Source organism: Geotrypetes seraphini, chromosome 1 (assembly GCF_902459505.1).
Source record: "Geotrypetes seraphini chromosome 1, aGeoSer1.1, whole genome shotgun sequence".
In the NCBI taxonomy this organism is placed as follows: Eukaryota; Metazoa; Chordata; class Amphibia; order Gymnophiona; family Dermophiidae; genus Geotrypetes; species Geotrypetes seraphini.
The window spans coordinates 519622157-519642134 of record NC_047084.1 but is presented as its reverse complement, the minus strand read 5'-3'; the positions used below and the strand labels follow the sequence as shown (position 1 = coordinate 519642134).

At 43.2% G+C, this 19978-nt stretch overlaps 1 protein-coding gene across 3 annotated transcripts in view; it reads right to left on the bottom strand.

The window, feature by feature from the left end:
- Positions 1 to 19978, bottom strand: part of FBN2 (fibrillin 2) — a 617508-nt gene that overhangs the window by 568521 nt on the left and 29009 nt on the right. For all 3 annotated transcript variants that reach the window (XR_004537713.1, XM_033928968.1, XM_033928969.1), the window contains exon 5: positions 13039 to 13134. Coding sequence is in view for 2 of the 3 variants with exons in the window: in XM_033928968.1 (XP_033784859.1) it covers positions 13039 to 13134 (96 nt within the window). In the remaining variant the exon portion in view is untranslated. The remainder of the gene's footprint in view (positions 1 to 13038; positions 13135 to 19978) is intronic.

Below are 19978 nucleotides of genomic sequence, written 5' to 3'. Positions count from 1 at the left end.
GAAAAGCTGCAATGGCACTAAGGTGGACCCTTATCGAAGAGGATTTAAGACCAGAGTCAGATAAGGACAAAAGATAGTCCAAGACCAATCCCACTGCTGTAGATATGGGATTATGGTGATGTAACAGGCACCAGGAAGAAAACCGAGACCACTTCTGCTGGTAACATTGAAGAGTAGACGGTTTCCTGGAGGCATCAATAATAGAACGGACAGGCTGAGAAAGGAGAGCATGAGGTGCAGTCAGCCCGAGAGATACCAAGCTGTCAGGTGCAGAGACTGTAAGTTGGGATGAAGAAGCGTTTGCTGATTCTGTGTAAGTAGTGAAGGAAACAGAGGAAGAGGTATGGGTTCCCTGGAACTGAGTTGAAGTAGAAGGGAAAACCAATGCTGTCTGGGCCACCGTGGAGCGATGAGGATCATGGTGGCTTGTTCCCTCTTGAGCTTGAATAAGGTGCGCAGCATGAGCGGAAGAGGAGGGAATGCATAAAGGAAGAGATTGGTCCAATCCAGAAGAAATGCATCGGGTTCCAGACGGTGAGGAGAGTAAAGTCTGGAGCAAAACAGGGGCAGTTGATGGTTGTGGGGAGCTGCAAAAAGATCCACCTGAGGAGTGCCCCATTGAGAGAAAATGAACTGGAGAGTCGAGGGGTCGAGAGTCCATTCGTGAGGTTGAAGAATTCTGCTGAGATTGTCTGCTAAGCAATTCTGCTCCCCTTGGATGTAGACTGCTTTCAGGAATAGGTGACGAGCAGTCGCCCATGTCCAAATCCTTTGAGCTTCCTGACATAAAGGACGGGATCCCGTCCCTCCTTGTTTGTTGAGGTAATACATTGCAACTTGGTTGTCTGTGCAAATGAGAAGAACCTGAGGAAAGAGGAGATGTTGAAAAGCTTTGAGGGCGTAAAATATCGCTCTGAGTTCCAGGAAATTGATGTGGTGCTTCTTTTCCTGGGTGGTCCAAAACCCCTGAGTTTGGAACTCGTTCAAGTGAGCTCCCCATGCATAGGGGGAGGAATCCGTGGTGATGACTAGTTGATGAGGAGGTAGATGGAACAGTAGACCTCTGGATAGATTTGATGAGTTCAACCACCAAAGAAGCGACTGTCGAAGAGACGAGGTCACAGATATGTGTTGTGAACAAGGATCCGTCGCTTGTGACCACTGAGTCGCTAGGGTCCATTGAGGAGTACGCAGGTGGAGACGTGCGAAGGGGGTGACATGCACTGTGGATGCCATGTGCCCCAAAAGTACCATCATTTGATTTGCTGAGATGGAAGTTTTCTGGAATACCTGTTGACAGAGATGAAGGATGGTGTGAAGGCGGTTTGGAGGAAGAAACGCCCTCATCTGAACAGTATCCAGAATGGCTCCAATGAATTGAAGTCGCTGAGTTGGAATGAGGTGTGACTTGGGTAGATTGATCTCGAACCCCAACAGTCGAAGGAAGGAAATGGTCTGATTGGTGACTATGTGAACGGACTGAGGAGAAGGAGCCTTGATGAGCCAGTCGTCCAGATAAGGGAAGACTTGAAAATTGTGGGAGCGGAGATAAGCTGCGACCACAATCAGACATTTGGTGAATACCCTGGGAGAGGAGGCTAAGCCGAAGGGTAGCACCTTGTATTGGTAATGATGTTGGTTGACAAGAAAGCGAAGGTATTGTCTGGACATCAGATGAATTGGAATGTGAGTATACGCCTCCTTGAGATCGAGGGAACATAGCCAGTCTTCCTGAGAGAGAAGAGGGTATAGGGTGGCAAGAGATAACATCTTGAACTTCTCCTTGACCAGACATTTGTTGAGATCTCTGAGATCTAATATTGGTCTGAGATCTCCGGTTTTTTTGGGTACAAGAAAGTACCGGGAATAAAATCCCAGGCCTTGCTGGTCTAGAGGAACTGGTTCGATGGCATTGAGAAGGAGGAGGGATTGAACCTCCTGACCGAGAAGGAGGGACTGAGCCTTGTTGGAAGCAGACTCTTTTGGTAGACTTAACGGTGGAGGAGTCTGAAAGTTCAGGGCATATCCGTGAGCGATGATAGCAAGTACCCACTGGTCGGAGGTAATTGCTTCCCATCGAGACAGAAAAACCTGGAGTCGACCTCCTATGGGCTGAGTTTGAAGGCATGAGGGAGGAAGACTGGCAATGTTCTCGAGAAGAGAGTCAAAAGGGCTGTGTAGACTTAGGTTGAACAGCCGGTTTTACAGCAGGCTGTTGTTGTTGACGAGCCTGTTGCTGCTGTTGACGCTGCCTGCGAGGTTGAGGAGGATGAGTCTGAGCTGGGCGAGCAGAAAACCTTCTTTGATAAGAAGGTTGTTGCCTGAATGGACGAGGAGGAGGAGGTTTCTTCTTGTTTTTCAACAAGGTGTCCCACCTAGTCTCATGCGCGGAGAGCTTTTGTGTGGCGGTATCCATGGACTCCCCAAACAGCTCATCCCCAAGGCAAGGCGCATTGGCCAGTCGGTCCTGATGGTTTACATCCAGTTCTGAGACCCGTAGCCATGCCAACCTTCTCATTGCTACAGAAATAGCAGTGGCCCGTGACGTCAGTTCAAAAGTATCATAAATGGAACGGACCATAAACTTCCTTAGTTGCAAAAGACTAGAAGTACATTGCTGAAAAGCAGGAAGTTTACGGTCCGGAATGTACTTTTGAAAAGAGGTCACCTGTTGAATGAGATGCTTCAGGTAAAACGAGAAGTGGAATGCGTAATTACCTGAACGGTTGGCCAGCATGGCGTTTTGGTAAAGGCGCTTTCCAAATTTATCCAAGGCCTTTCCTTCTCTGCCAGGAGGAACAGAGGCGTAAACACTGGCACCTACAGACTTCTTCAGGGTTGATTCCACCAACAAGGATTCATGGGGAAGTTGTTGCTTGTCGAATCCTGGAATTGGAATGACTTTATAAAGAGATTCCAATTTTCTTGGGGCTCCCGGGATGGTTAAGGGAGTTTCCAAGTTCTTATAGAAAGTTTCCCTCAAGATATCATGGAGGGGCAACTTTAAGAACTCCTTAGGAGGATGATCAAAGTCCAAGGCATCTAAGAATAACTTGGACTTTTTAGAATCAGACTCCAAAGGAATTGAAAGGGTGTCTGACATTTCCCTTAAAAATTTGGTAAATGAGGAGTGCTCTGGCTTAGTAGCAGGGTCTTGCACCGATAGATCCTCCTCTTCAGATGAATAATCTTCCTCGGTACCGAGGTGATCATCCGAGTCATCCCACAAGTCAGGGTCCCGTACCGATTGGAGACGGCCCTGAGAAAGTGGAGTCGAGGTGCCAACATGTTTAGTCTTGCGTACCGATTTCCCCGAACGGTTGGAGACGGTACCAGGGGAGTGTAGAACGGTACGGGGCTCAGAGAACGGTACCGGTTCAGAAGTGTCCGGAGCAGAACGTCGTTTCGGTTCCGCTGATAGAATAGGCATGGACATGGATTTGTGTGGTGCCGACAAAGTCGATGTCAATAAAAGGGGTTGATCGACAGTCGGCACCGAAGGCTCACTGGGTACCGACACTGGAGGATTCGGTGTCAACAGAGCCGGAAGCAATTGTTGTAGTTGCTGTTTAAGCTGGACCTGGAGGATAGAGGCAATGCGCTCATCCAACGTAGGTCCCGATTGCACCGGTACCGGTCTTTTCTTGCTCGGTACCTTCGGTGCCGCTCGACGCTCGGGTGAAGTCGATGCCGATGACGAGGCAGTGACTTCAATGGGAGCGGAGCGTTTACGGGGCCGGCGCTCAGTCTGCAGGACTTGGCTCACTGCATGCTCGACTGGTGGCCCTAGGACAGTAGGGGAAGGCTTCTTAGCCGGCTTACCTACAGGGATCGACGTCGGCGATGTATCTGTCGGTGCCGAGACAGTCGGTGTCGATTTGGAGGAAGTTGCCGATGTCGATACTGGTGCAACTTCCATGTCGGTGCCGAACAGAATTCGTTGCTGAATCTGTCGGTTTTTTAAAGTTCTTTTTTGTAAAGAACTACAGCGGGTGCAGGTGTCAGCCCTATGGTCCGGACCCAGACACTGAAGGCACCACTTGTGCGGGTCGGAGAGAGATATAGGGCGCGCACACCGCTGACACTTTTTGAAACCCGGTGACGGGGGCATGAAGGGAAAAACCGCTGTAGCAAAATCGAAGCCGGAGGCTTCGATGGTGCCAACAGGCCCCGCCGGGGTAGTCAATAAAAAGTGAAAAAAATAAAACAATTTTTTTTTTTTTTTTTTTACAAACGGTAAAAGAACAAGAAAGAAATAAAATGAAGAGAAAAATACGCGCGAGCGGGAAGGCAAGTGAACAGTTTAGGAAAAAACTTCCAACAGCCGTTGGAAACACGCGTCTTCTTAGCTCCGCGGAATTAAGAAAACTGGGGACCGCGCGCCTCTTTCGGGCGGGAAGGCACTCGCGCACGCGCGGTGCGGCCTAGCTAGAACTTTCTAAAGTTCTTAGAGTGCAATCACTCTAAAATTGTCCGTACCGGGGCTCCGTCGGTGCCGTCACCCATCAGTCAAGAATATGCTGCAAGCTTGTCCTGGGATAAAAGGTGGATCTGTGGAGGGAGACGAAAAAAAGGCAAGATGCCAGACCTCCTGGGGAGGGAAGGGAAACGGAAGGGGAGGACAGAGATGGCAGATGGATGGTGAGAAAGAAGAAAGGAGGAGACCCTGGCAAGCAAGTTATCAGAAGACAACCAGAGCCTGGGACCAACAAGATTTGAATAATGACCAGACAACAAAAGGTAGAAAAACTAATTTTATTTTCCATTTTCTGATTACAATATGCCAGATTTGAAACGTGTATCCTGCCAGAGGTGGTGTTAGACCGCAAACGTGAGCTAGGATTTAAGAGAGAGAGGAAAAGTCTTTTTTGTTTGTTTATTATGTTTACACCACAGCGCCAGTGTGGTTAGGAGAAGGCAAAGGGGGTGAAGAGGCTATAAAATAAATCCACCAGGATGTTTGAAAAAAAACACCCAATTGGGCAGGAAAATCGAATCGAATCGAAAAACCAATTCAATAGGCTGAATGAATCGAAATTTTTTTTCCTGAATCGGGCAGCACTACTCCTGAGTCTCTCCCCTTTCATCTTCAACCTATGCCTCCTCATTCTAGAGTTTCCTTTCAACTGAGACTTGCCTCCTGTGCATTTATGCCTTAGAGATATTAGACTATCTCTATGACAGAGACTACTAACCATTTTAGCAACCACCCTCTAGACCAGTGGTCTCAAACTCGCGGCCCGGGGGCCACACGCGGCCCACCAGGTACTATTTTGAGGCCCTCAGTATGTTTATCATAATCACAAAAGTAAAATAAAACAGTTTCTTGATCATATCTCTTTAGCTATAAATGACAATATTATTATTAAGACTTAGCCAAAAGGAAAGATTTATAAACTATAAAGAGATTTACCTCATGCAAAATTGTCATTTCTTTAATAAGACATTAACTATTTTTTTCTGCGGCCCTCCAAGTACCGACAAATCCAAAATGTGGCCCTGCAAAGGGTTTGAGTTTGAGACCACTGCTCTAGACCAAGTCCATCATATTTATATCTTTTTGAAGACGTGGTGCCAAGAATTGCACATGGTACTGTAATAATGTCTCACCAGAATCTTATACAGAGGCATTATCATCTTCTTTTTCCTGCTAGCCATTACTTTCCCTTTACAGCACATGTGTCAAACACAAGGCCTGACACTACACTCTCCAGGAACCTCCTTGAGTCCCAACTCCCCCACCTACCACTTCCCCGCTGCTGAAATTTAAAATCTTCAGGCAGCTGATGCAAAGCCAGCCTCCCACCTTCGGCATGCCCCAGAAGTGTTCTTTCTGCAGCATCCTACATATGTGGGAAGTGGAAGTGCTGCAGAAAGAACACTTCCAGGGGCAGGCCGGCGGCGGGAGGCTGGCTTCGCATCGGCTGCCCGAAGATTTTAAATTTCTGTGGCAGGGTGGTGGTAGGTGGGGGAGTCGGGAACTGGGGACTGTCATACCATAGGATCCAGCTGAGAGGGGTTGGGAATGAGGGAAGTTCATGCTGCACGGGCTGCGGGGGGGGGGGGAGGGAGATTGGAAAAGCAAGAAGGAGAGATGCTGCAAGGGCTAGGTAGGGGTTGGGAAGGACAGAGACTGCACGGGCTGGGGGTTAGGAAGAGAGGGAAAGAGAGATACTGCTGGTGGGTGAGGGAAGAGAAAAAGAAAATTCTTGAACATAGGTGTGTGGAGTGGGAGAGAAAGAGAATGCATGGGGAAGAGGGACATGATAGTGGTGGAGAGGAGGGAGGAAGAAATGACTCAAAGAAGGGAGAGATGTCAGATTCCAGAGAAGGGTAATGGAAGGAGGGAAGAGAGAGATGCCAGACCATTGGAATGGGAAGGAGAGAGAGAGAGAGAGATGCCAGACCATGGTATTGAAGGGAAGGAGGGGAGAGAGTGATGCCAGACCACAGAAAGGAGAGGAGAGAGATGTTAGACCTCGGGAAGAGGAAGGGAAGGAGAGAGAGATGCAGGACCAAGGGAGAGGAGAGAGATTCCAGGCTATGGGAAGGAGAGGAGAAAGATGCCAGACCATATGAAGGGGGAAGGGAGAAGACAGAGTTGTCTGACCATGGGAGAAGGATGAGATGGTGCACAGAGATGGAGGGAAAGGGGAGACAGAGGGAGGACATGGTGCACAGCAATGGGTTCTGCAGAGAAGAGATAAGAAGAAATGCTTCTTATGGATAGATGGGAATAGGGGAGAAGAAAGAGGGAGGAGATGGTACACATGGATAGTTGGGAACGGAAGACATGGAAAAGTAGATAGATTTTGAGAAACAGAAAAATGGAAGAAAGTTTAATGTTAAAAGTTAATGCTAAAGATGGATGTATGTTATCAACAATAAATTAATTAGGGTAATGTGTAAAACGCTGGAGATAAGAAACTGTATACCGAAGTATATCAATATATAAGAAAATATATAATGTTTCTCCTATTATTCAAAACCAGAATTTTGAAAACAGTCAAAGATTGAAATACTTCCATATGCTTAGAAGTGTGTAACTCTATTGGAAGGAGTTATATAGCTCAATTGCTGTGGCAGAAAGGGCAGAGGTAGATTCATGCTCTAAGCACCTTGCACCCTAAGGGGTTAAATAATGAGATCAAATGGTTAGCCTTTCTATAAGATGGGTCTGTCACATTCGTTCTGTCCATACTTACAGGTTTTTACATTTGGTCCAATTTTTACATCGTTGTACATAGCGTTAGTCAATGGGTGGATGGTTAAAAGTGGACATAGGGTTTATACAATTATTTTCTAAGCCAGCTTCTACCTCAGCTAAACAGAAAGTCTGTTTTGGGACATTTAAATCTATGACATTTTTACATTTTATGTCATTTATGTGCAGCATATAACAGCTGAGCTCCCGGCGACATTCCTTGTCAGTTAACATTAGGAGCCCCACAGTGAAACCAGTAAGTTTTTGAGCCTGGTAGGTATGATTCGAACTTCTTCTCTCATTCGACCTGCAATGTGAAAATCTTTATATGAAACCTTGAAGAAAGTTTATATGTTTGATAATTTTTTTGCTTGTTTTCAGAAGTGCTGATAACCTTAAAAAATACGTTTGACCGCAGTTTTACGCTGGCAGCTTGTCCTACCAGTGGAGCGCTTTAGAATTCCCATTTATCCGGTCTCCTGAAGCAGACTACGAAACGGGGCCACGTTGGAACCCTACACCATCTGAGATAAGTGAATTTTATCTTATCTGATGGTCAGTGTGAAATCAGTGTTTAGAATAAATTTGTTTGACAATCTAACCAGTCTATAGAAAGGAATATAGCTTTTGATTGAATATGTAAACTATATGCAATGACTGGACAATAATACTCCAAGCGGAAGGTGGACATGCCCTCCAATAGAGTTACACACCTCTGAGCGTACGGAAATATTTCAGTCTTTGACTGTTTTCAAAATGCTGGTTTTGAATAGGAGGAGAAACATTACATATTTTCTTAAGGATGGATGTATGGCAGAAAGTGAAGGAGAGAAAAACAGCAAATGGATAAGGTGGCCCTGGATACACAGTTAAGAACACAGACAGAAGGAAGTGCAGCCAAAGACTGGGAAAAGATGGTTTGAAAAACAAAATCACCAGACAACAAAGTTAGGGAAACTGATTTTATTTTCAATTTAGTGACTGAATTGTGTCAGTTTTGAGAATTTACATCTGCTGTCTATATTTTGCACTGTTCAGGAAGAAATGCTTTTGTTTCTATTTCTCTGGGGTTGTACTGTATGCAGAGTCTTGCATCTTATGGTTTCATTTGTATATACAGTGGTACCTTGGTTTACGAGCATAATTCGTTCCAGAAGCATGCTCATAATCCAAAGCACTCGTATATCAAAGCGAGTTTCCCCTTAGGAAGTAATGGAAACTCGGATGATTCATTCAACATCCCAAAACAGGCCTATGTTGCACTCAACGTGACTTAATACATCTCTCCCCCCCACACACTTAATCTCTGTCTTCCCTTCCTTTTTCTTTCTCACCTCCATGGTTCCCTTCGAGCCTGCCTTTTAACACTCTCAGAGAGGGTGGGGGCTGAGAGGGAGCCTGTACAGACAAGCAAGTAGTAGGGCATCGGTGATGGGACAGGGCAGGGTGATGTGTCCAGGGTCCTGGCTCGCGCCCCCCCCCCCCCTTTGTAGTGAAACAGCGAGTCCTTCCTATGGCCACTAAACATGGTTTGGTCCCCAGTACCTCCCGACACTGGGGTCCCTGTTGTTTCCACCTCGCCAGCATCTTGTGTTCAGTGCGAAGGGATGTGACGAACCGGAAAGCGGTGCCCACAGCAACAGGAATAATTTCCTTCATGCCACGTTCTGTTGTTATGGCGATCAACACCGGCGGGAGGAAGTGGCATCTCATCACCACAGGAACTTCCCACGTGGATTGGTGCATGCTGGAAGTAAGAGTTTGGGGGGGTGGGCTGCGGGGGGAGAGAAGCCAGTTCCCAGGGTGGGGTGGCGAGAACGCTCGGTTTGCGAGTTAAAGTTTGCTCAAGTGTTTTGCTCCATCTTGCAAAACACTTGCAAACCGTGTTACTCGCAAACCGAGGTTTGACTGTATTAGCACTTTTAGTTTGTGGCCCTCGTATTTGCATAGTGGCTATCTGTGGTCTGCATGTGTGACCAAGGCCAGGTGTTCTGGTAGGAATGAATGTTGAGAAGCATACAGTGTGCTTTGTGTAGTTTAATTTTGTGGTTAACCATTATGTGTTAATAAGATTATATTATGTGTGTATATATGAAAAATGAATGGAAAAAATGGTATTACAATTGGTACTATTATGGGGGCGGGGTCTGGGGCAGAGCTTTCAGCCCCCCCAAACAAAAAAGCATTCCGCTGCCTATGCCTAGAATAACTATTTGAATACAGTTGGGATTAAGTATGGTAACATCTATGAAGTGAAAATAACCAGGTGAATTGCTGGAATGGTGTCTCGGGGTGAGGAAGGATCTATACTTCTACTAAGACTAAGTATCTTAATAAAAAATTTGGCCCACAACTTAGCCTGTGTTTTAGATTAGAGAATGACGCGGTGACAAAATTCGTCACTGTTCCCGTTCCCGCGGATAACCGCGGGAAATAATCCCATGTCATTTTCTAGTGTCTATTTCAACCTCGATCCTTCTACACCAGCATTCTTCAAAGCAAAGCTTGCGGGTCAGTGGTTGTGCACAATTATACTCTGATTCTTTCCTCTCTCCTTAAAGAATGACATGAAGATGGTTTCCCGCGGGGATGGGAACGGTGATGAATTTTGTCACCGTGTCATTCTCTATTTTAGATTTCAGCCCCTTATGTGATTGAGTTTGACACCCCTGCTATACAGTATCCTTCTAGCTTTTGCAGTCACCTTTTCTATCTGTTTAGCCACCTTAAGATCATCACATATGATCACACCCAAGTCCTTCTCTTTTCTGCACGAGTACTTCACCCCCATAAACTGTACCACTCCCTCAAATTTTTACAGCCCAAATGCATGTCCCTGCATTTTTTAGCATTAAATATTAGCTATCAAATTCTGGACCATTCTTCAGCTTCGCTATCCTCATGCTATCCACACCATCAGGGGTCCCTATTGCAGATTTTGGTATCATTCAGAAGAGACAAACTTAATCAGACAGCCTTTTGGCAATATTGCTTACGGAAGTTTAGATTTAATCTGGGCTCATCACAGACTCTGTCAGTGTTCTTCACATAGGGGTCTGGATGATCCTACTACTGGCCTTTCTAATCTGAGGAAAGTTACAGACCCTGTCAATGTGTTTGAACTGAATTGATTATATTTCTGTCCTCCAGCCTCCAATTTCCCAAGTCCCTGAACACTGAAAAAAAATGCTGCGCTCCATGTTTCAACATGGATCTGGAAAATATCTGCCACTTGGAAAATTTGCTCAGAGGAGGGAAAGGTAAGTAGTGGAGAGCCTCAAGGATCGGTGCTGGGACCAATTCTGTTCAATATGTTTGTGAGTGACATTGCTGAAGGGTTAGAAAGTAAGGTTAGCCTTTTTGCGGATGATACCAAGATTTGTAACAGAGTGGACACCCTGGAGGGAGTGGCAAACATGAAGAAGGATCTGCAAAAGTTAGAAGAATGGTCTAATATCTAGCAACTAAAATTCAATGTGAAGAAGTGTAGAGTGATGCATTTTGGGGGTAGAAATCCGAGGGAACCGTATGTGCTTAGAGGTGAGAGGCTGTTAAGCACAGACAGAGAGAGGGGCCTTGTTGTGATTGTGTTTGAGGATCTAAAGGCATCTAAACAGTGTGATAAGATGGTGGCTGTATCCAGAAGCATGCTAGCCTGTACAGAAAGAGGAATAATCAGCAAAAGAAGGGAGGTGTTGATGCCCCTATATAGGTCATTGGTGAGACCGTTCAGTTTTGGAGGCCGTATCTGGTGAAGGATATAAAAAGTCTTGAAGTGGGGTCCAGAGGAAGATGACAAAAATGGTAAGGGGTTTGAACCAAAAGAAGTACGAGAAGAGACTGGATGACCTAAACATGTTTACTCTAGAGGAGAGAAGGAACAGGGGAGATATGATACACAGGTTTAAATACTTGAAAGGAAGACTTAGGAGTAATGTTAGGGTGGTGGGTGCCTGGAATGCCCTCCCGAGGGAGGTGGTGAAGATGAAAATGGTGATGGAATTCAAAAAAAGCATGGGATAAACACAGGGGATTTCTAATTAGAAAACAAATGGTATAAATTAAAGAACTAAAGGCAGGTATTGGACAGACTAGTTCCATATATGGTGATTCAGTGTAGGATGAGCTGGGGAGTGCATCAATGGGAACTCCACTAACTTGGAACATGAGGACATTACTGGCCAGACTTTACAGTAGATTCTGGGTGATGAATCGGGCGTCGGGGGGGGGGGAACTATGTAAAAAAAATTTTGTACAACGTGCTCACGTGTATAACGCGCAAGGGTATGCGCGGTTTGTAAAAACCACGTAAAACGCGCGCGTTATATGCGAGAAAATACGGTACTGTTCTGGGATTCAAGCGCAAGTTGGATGTACACTTTCTTGCAAATCACATCAAGGGATACGGGAAATCAGGGTCTCCAACAGGGAGCACCTAGCTTGGCCTCCGCGTGTGCGGGTCGCCGGACTAGATGGACCAAGGGTCTGATCCGGTGAAGGCGTTTCTTATGTTCTTATTCTGAAAACAATAGGATGGTTGGATAGGCTGGAGTGAGCTTAGATATAAACTTCAGCAGTTGGAACCTAGTACAATATCAGGTGGACTTTAGTCTTTGGCCCAGAAATATCAAAGAAGAGGCAAGTTCAACATTGGCGGCTTGCCTGGGGAGCATTATTTTTTTTAAAACATGCATCCCAATTGGCTGATTAGACAGCTATAGGATGCCTACAATAGGGATGCGGTTTACAGAATCCAGGCCTAAATGACCAGCAATAAAAAAGCTTATGGTCTGCCTCTTTTGAATTTACATGGCATAAAAACTTCAGAAGCATATAAGCACCAAAGACTAGCTAAGGAGTAAACTCCTTCAATGAACTCCTCCACTGAAGATGCACAACTGGCGCACCGCAAGATCAGTACTTTAAATACTAGTAAAATTCTCTAGTTAGATCATCAATTAAATAGAATCAGTTCATTAAGAGATTACACATAAACCATGACCAACAGACAATGCTAATTATTCATACTACTGGTTGTAACAAGGACAAATAAAATTGGGCTTTAGTTCTTTCATGCCACAAGACTGGCTTTTCAAATCCAACACTGGTCCAAACGAGCAGTTAACTTACATTTATGCTTGACTGATGCTTGAATGATGGAGCAGGTGTTGATGCCCAAAAGATGCCTACAGTATACCACCCTAGAAACTGATCAAGCCGTGGATAAAGACTTGTACACAGCAGCGTTCCAAAACAGTGATTTACATGTATTGGCCATTCATATTTGTAAACCCTGCTAGTTAATGTGCTTACAAGTTATGCAAGACTTCTAAAATGGCTTTCCAAATCTTAGGTGAATAAAATGAAATTAAGCGTACATCACAAAAAGTCAATGCCATATTTTCATTTTCTTCTTTTGAAAGCAACAGTAGCACCACCAGAAAATGCTGAAATGTTTTACAAGGCACAACCCAGGGAAAACTAAAGACAATTACTATTCTCTATATTAACAATCAAAATCTTCAAATTACAAGTCTTCTATAGAACTCTTCTATAGAATTGTATCCTCTTCTACTTATTGCAATGTACTACTTTGACTACCTATAACTTCAAATTGTAAGTCCCCTTGAATCCACTTGGAGACAGCGCAACTCAGAAATGCCAGATTAGATTTCACCAATAGCTGTTCTCCAGTGTGTACCTAGCATTAATCCACAGAATGATCCATCATTGTAAACTAGAAAGGAAGGTATTTATTGAAATAGCCAGGCAAAAAAAAGCAAAAATAGATATAATACTGAACAGAGATATTTCTCAGACAGATATTTTCTTACCTCTCTCACATTGTGGGCCAGTGAATCCATACATACAGGCACAGCGGTTGGGTCCAATGCAGCGTCCACCATTTTGACAGCCATTTTCACAGACAGCTGTGTACACAAAAGGAAGTTACTCTAGCATGTTTTGCCATGTACACAATTTATCATTTCATGTAAAAATAAATTTTAAAAAAGGTCAGCATAGCAGTTTGAGGAATTCAGCAGTAAGGAGTGCTACCTGACTCCTTAGTGCTTCTACTTTAATCCACCAATTGAATAAAACCCCTGCCCAACCACATAGGTAGGCAGACAGATTGGTGTTCTTTAGCTGAACTTTCTAACTTCCTGACTTTCCAGAAGGGGAAAGAAGATATTGGAAATTTGTAGAACAAAGAGTATGCCCAGTATAATCCATGGGAGGCTCTGATGGCAGCAGAAGGTAGTTCTGGTGCTGTAAGTTAGGCAGCGGGAGGCACTCTACTGCCGTCTAACTTAATTGTTTAATTGGTATTAATTGGTGCAGTAATTGACCGCATCATTTGAAACCAATTAAAAAGTCATCTAAAAAAAATGTAGGTGCCTGCAGGCAGGGCAGGATTAATTCATTGAGAGCCCCTAGGCACACAAGTGCACTGGGCCTCCTGCCCCGCCCCGCCCCACCCCACCATGCGCCCAGGCGGAAACAGGAAGCTGCGTCAGAGGGAAGCTTTAGGCGAGCAGCACCGCTTGCAAAATTACAGTTCCCGTTGCCTTTCTTACCCGCGTTGCTTGCTTGTCTTACTTTCCATCGATGGGGGGGGAGGGGGGAGCTGCATTGCTGATTGAGGGGGAGGGGGGCCCATCGCCATTTGGAAAAAACAAGGTTGATGCCCTCCTTCATCGAGCCCCCGTGACCATTTCGGGCCCTAAGCACGTGCCTACTGGGCCTATTGGTTAATCCTGCCCTGCCTGCAGGCACCTACAAAAAAGGATGCTGTAATCACATTTACAGAGGCACCCAATGGCGCCTAAGGTTAAAGTAGGTGTGGTTTACACTGAAAATGACCTAAGGTGCCTCTGTAGATGCGATTTTCATTAAACATAGGCACCGGAAGGGCAGGATTAATTCTTCGAGGGCCCTAGGCATACAAGTACACAGGGGCTCCCTGCCCCGCCCCCATTTATTTACCTGTTTTCTTATTTGTTTTTAATAATAATAATAAATTTTATTCTTGTATACCTCCCAACCATTAGTTCCGGGCGGTTAACCATCAAGAAGAGCTGCACAATCAGTGAAGCATACATGTAAACCGGTTAAGAAAATAAATCACGATACAACTTTATCAAACAAATAGGTTTTCAACAACTTTCTAAAGGCAGGATACGATTGAGTTTGAGGAATCAAAGAACTTGACCAGCAATTCATCTTTCCTAACTGGAAAGCAAAGGCCTTATCTAAAAATCTTTTGCAACGACAAGCTTTTTGCAGATGGAAATATAAACATACCGACGTTACGAGTATTTTTATTTGACTTATATATTTTGAATTGGGAGGACAGGTATCCTGGAGCCAGACCAAAAAGAGCTTTAAAGCAAGTACAGCCAAATTTAAAGAGAATTTGCACTTCGAATGGCAACCAATGTAGTTGGCGATAAAAAAAAGGCTCCCATGATCATATTTTTTTAAATCCAAAGATCAGGCGCACAGCCGTGTTCTGTATTACTCGAACACGATTTAAAGTTTTCTTATAAGATGCTAAACAGATGTTGTTACAATAGTCAAGAGCAGATAGAATTAGCATTTTATGCTTTTTATTAAGTAATTATATATATATATATCCCCTTTTTTATTGTAATAAATCTACAATAAATCAATAAAAAATAGTTTCAGAATGAGCAATAATGACTTTCCATGCAGGTAGAATATCAGAGAACAGACGCTTTTTAATCCGTTAAAGGAAAATTGGCCACGGCTCATTTTCTTTAAAAAATATTACCGAAAGCTTGTGATTTTGAAAGCAGCATCTGTTTTAGCAATTAGTCAGTTTCCCAAATAATGATTATAATCATAAAAAAAAGCAAATGCCAAAGAATTAACAGACTGCAGGATAGGAAAAAGGGAGTATATGTGAAGATGACAGCATGGATAAGATGACATAGAAGTAGTGCATAGAGAATGAGTAGACCATGAAGATGGTGAACAATGAGCACCATAGTGCCATATTAATTAAACTAGTGAGAAAAAGGCAAAAAAAGACAATACTTTGTAGAATAGCAGAGTACAGAACTTACTGCTGAAAAAACTCTGTAAGCATATAAGAAGGAAAGAAACTGGTAAATTATGTCAGTATGTAAAAACACTAAAACTAAAAAGAAATTAATAGAGGGGAGATTAAACTAACCAAATTATAACATCAAAGAGACCCTTACTTAAATAAAAAAAAATGGTAGTGCTATGGAACAGTGCAAAATGAAACTGAAATAAAAAAAATAACAAAAAAGAAAGGGGGGAACGTAGATAAATGAAAATGCCATATGTATTCAAAACCCATAGATATTACTTTTAATATGAAGAGCCGCTGGTAAACCCCAAAAAAGAGCAGAAAAAAAAAAACAGCATACCATGTTGCACTGAAAGAGCCATCGGGCAAAAGCTAAAAATAAGCACAGCTCCACTGAATACAAAGCCGATCGGTTGTAAAGTAAAACTAAGACACTCATTTAAAACAAAATTACAAAAGCCAATTTAAACCGGAGATTTGTGAAAAATGTAACATATTGGAGTCTTACCTTTATTTGAAGAACGGCAGCAATGTAAAATGAAATCGGCAGAGAAAAACCCTATGGGGTAGCACTAAAAGCAGATCTGTTTTTTAATAGGTCGTACACACAACGTTTTCAGGCTGCGGTTGTCTCCACAACATTTTCCACTTTAGAAGACGAGAAGGGGCTTAATCGAGATTACAAGCTCAGGCAAGAGCAAGAAGCAAAGAGGGGGGGCCCACGTTGCCAATCTTTCCCGGGAGGGGGGCCTGCATTGCTGTTTGGAAAAACAAACAAACCCTGAAGTCGTCTGTTTGTTTCCTCAGCAGGCCCCCCTGACAAATTCAGGCCCTAGGCAATTGCCTACCGGGCCTACCCGTTAATCCAGGGCACCAGCCGATGAAGGCACCATTACTAGAATCTGGCCCTTTGAATCAGTGACAGTATACTATAACATATTGTGAAGCTAACTGAGAGCCAGTGCTGTTTTTGTAGAAGTAGGGAGACGTGGATATAAGTTTCTCTGTCAAATTTTAACAACTTCAAATGCTATAAATTTCACCTTTGAAATTGTTCAGGTGTCTTCAGGCTCAATGGTGCTTTACATGTTGTAGGGCTGGGAGCTGAACTTCTGGCACTCTTCAAAGCGTTCCCAATCAGCAATGAGCATAAACATTGGGTTTTAAAGCCTTTGGATAGTTTTCTAATTCTGAAAGGCATGATACCAGAGACACTAAATCCTTTCAACTGACATAATTATGTACTCCCTAAGCTACACTAGAAGCAGACCACAATATCACAAGGGGAAACATGAAACAATGGTATCTAGAAATGTGATAAAAGCTTATCAGGAGCTATAAAACTGAATGGCACATTACTTGCAATGCATGGACCATGCAGACAGTGGAAATTATCTCTATATAAAGCACTACTTTATAAGTAAGAGGCAAAGTATATAGGCCCCTATTCACTGCTCTGCATCAGTTATCTTAATACAGGAATTACCGTGCGCTAACAGCTAACATTGAAAATGCCAGTTTGGGGTGAGAAATGGACAGAGAATACGCCCGACAGTTAATGTGGGAGTTGTGACTGCACATACACAGTCTAAAAAAACTGATAAGGCCTTAATATGCCTTCAAGATCTACAGCTAACTGCATTGTGTGTTTATCTAGTGACCCCTGAATTCAGATCTAGTACCCAGATTTCAGCGTCTAAACTGGGGGTGTGATCCCGAGATGCAGAGTGTAATTCTTTTTGTCTGCTGAGGAAACTACGGACTGTCCATAAACATTTTGAGCAACCAGTTTTTATAATTATAGCACAGTCATTCATATTTTCTCAGATTGATTACTGCAATATACTCGTAGTTTATTTGGGTTGTACCAAAGTACTTTTTGGGAGACTGCAGATGCTGGAGAATGCTGCCACTACTACTATTACTAGTTATCATTTTTATAGAGCTCAAAGGCATAAGCAATGTTGCACATTTAACAAGCAATAGACTGTCCCTGCTCAGAAGAGCTTAAAATGTACTCTGGACAGACAGGATATATAGGATTGGAGAGTTTTTTTTGCAGAAAGAATGATAGGATGGACATAGCTATCTTACATTGAGTGTTAGTTATTGAAATTAGCCTTGAAAAAATGGGTTCTTAGCTTGGATTTGAATACTGCTAGAGTCAGAGCTTGAAGTATTGACTCAGGAAGTCTGTCCCAGGCATATAGTGCAGCAAGAAAGAAGGGACGGAGTCTGGATTTGGAAGTGGAGGAGAAGGGTACGGATAAGAAGGACTTACCCGATGGAGTTCACCTGGATGAGGGGGAATAAGGGGAGATGAGTGAGGAGAGATATTGGGGGGGGGGGGGGCTGCAGAGTGAATGCAGTTGTAAGTCACGAAGAGGAGCTTGAACTGTATACAGAAACAGATGGGGAGCCAAAGAAGTGACCTGAGGAGAGAGGTAATGTGAGCATAGCAGCTCTGGTGGAATATTAGTCATACAGCAGAATTTTGATTGGATTGAAGGGAGGAGAGACAGTTAAGCGGAAGATCTGAGAGAAGCAAACTGCAGCAGTCTAAGCGAGAGGTGATAGGTGGCAAAGTTCAGTTGTGGATTAGGAATTGGTTATCGGATAGAAAACAGAGGGTAGGATTAAATGGTCATTTTTCTCAATGGAGGAGAGTAAACAGTAGAGTGCCACAGGGATCTGTATTGGGACCGGTGGTATTTAACTTATTTATAAATAATCTGGAAATTGGAACAATGAGTGAGGTGATTAAATTTGCAGATGCCACTAAACTGTTCAAAGTTACAGGCAGACCTTAGGAAATTGGAAGACTGGGTGTCCAAGTGGCAGATGAAATTTAATGTGGACAAATGCAAAGTGAGGCACATTGGGAAGAACAACCCAAATCACAGTTACCGGATTCTGATGCTGAAACCGTGGATTGAAGACAAAGTTTTATTTTATTTTTCTTTCCAGCTTATGATTTATCTTTAATCTTATCTATTGTTTTGCCTTTTGTCTTTGTTTTGTTCTATTTCTATCATTTAAATTTCTCCAGAATTCTACTGTTCAACGGCTCCCCCTTCTGCTTCTATTCCTTTCTCTTCTCTCTTCTACCTTCCAAAGTATTTAGATCAATGCTGTCTTGTTAAAATGTTTATTTTATTTTTATTTTTCCTCTAACTCTACTTTTCACTTCTCTATTACCCTCCAGGTACTTTAGTTAGATTGTGAGCCTTCGGGACAGTAAGGGAATTTTTCAAGTACCTTTCTTATTTCTAATCTTAATGTATATTTTCTGTAAACCGCTTAGAACCTAACGGATGTAGCGGTATATAAGAAATAAATTACATTACATTACATTACATTCTAGGGTCCACCTTGGGGGTTAGATCCCAAGAAAAGGATCTGGGTGTCATTGGAGACAATACAATGAAACCTTCCGCCCAATGTGCAGCGGCGGCCAAAAAAGCAAACAAGATGCTAGGAAGTATTTTAAAAGGGATGATTAACAAGGCAAAGAATGTTATAATGCCTCTGTATCACTCCATGGTGCAAACTCACCTGGAGTATTGCGTTCAGTTCTGGTCTCATTTCAAGAAAAATATAGCAGTAATAGAAAAGGTTCCAAGAAGAGCAACCAAGATGACAAAGGGGATAGAACTCCTCTCGTATGAGGAAAAAATAAAAAGGTTAGGGCTCTTCAGCTTGGAAAAGAGATGGCTGAGGGGAGATATGACTGAAGTCTACAAAATTCTGAGTGAAGTAGAACGAGTACAAGTGAATCGATTTTTTTTTACTGCATAAAGTTTTACAAAGACTAGGGGACACTCAATGAAGTTACAGAGTAATACTTTTAAAACCAATAGGAGGAAATGTTTTTTTCACTCAGAAAATAGTTAAGCTCTGGAATGCATTGCCAGAGGTTGTGGTAAGAGCAGATAGCATAGCTGGTTTTAAGAAGGGTTTGGACAATTTCCTGGAGTCTGTTATTCAAAAAGACATAGGGCAAGCCACTGCTTGCCCTGGACAAGTAGCATCTAATATCGCTATTCTTTGGGTTTTGACCAGGTACTAGTGACCTGGATTGGCCACCGTGAGAAAGAGGTACTGTGCTTGATGGACCTTTGGTCTGACCCAGTAAGGCTATTTTTATATTCTTATGATAAGTATGGATAAGGGTTATGGTTGTGTGCTTGGAAAGTAAAGGTTGGATTTACCTGTGGAATTCTGCCAGCATTGAAATACAGCAAGGGAATGAAGGCAAATGAAGTCTAGAGATCTTGATATGGGCAGCAGACATGTCTAACATGCCCCCTTTAAATATGTAGGCCCTAGGCACAAGCCTGGTCAGTTTCACCTTAAATCTGACACTACATAAATTTGATTCCCGCTACCTAGATTGATTGTGACTTGGGATACTGTGAATGTATCTAACAATACAAAGGAAACGCACAACCCCAAGTGTGAAAATGTAAACCAAAAAAGAAGTGGGGAAGGGACACAGTCAATCAACTTCAGGGACAATCAATTTATTGAAACTATATAAACAACTAATACATATATAACATCTATATAAAACAATGTAGGCATAACAAGGAATCTTTCAATCCTTTTTTGTGCTGGACCCCAACACGGTCCGTGTTTTAGCTAAAAAACCTTCCTCAGGGGTGTTTGAATGATGGTGTCAGAATACAGATAAT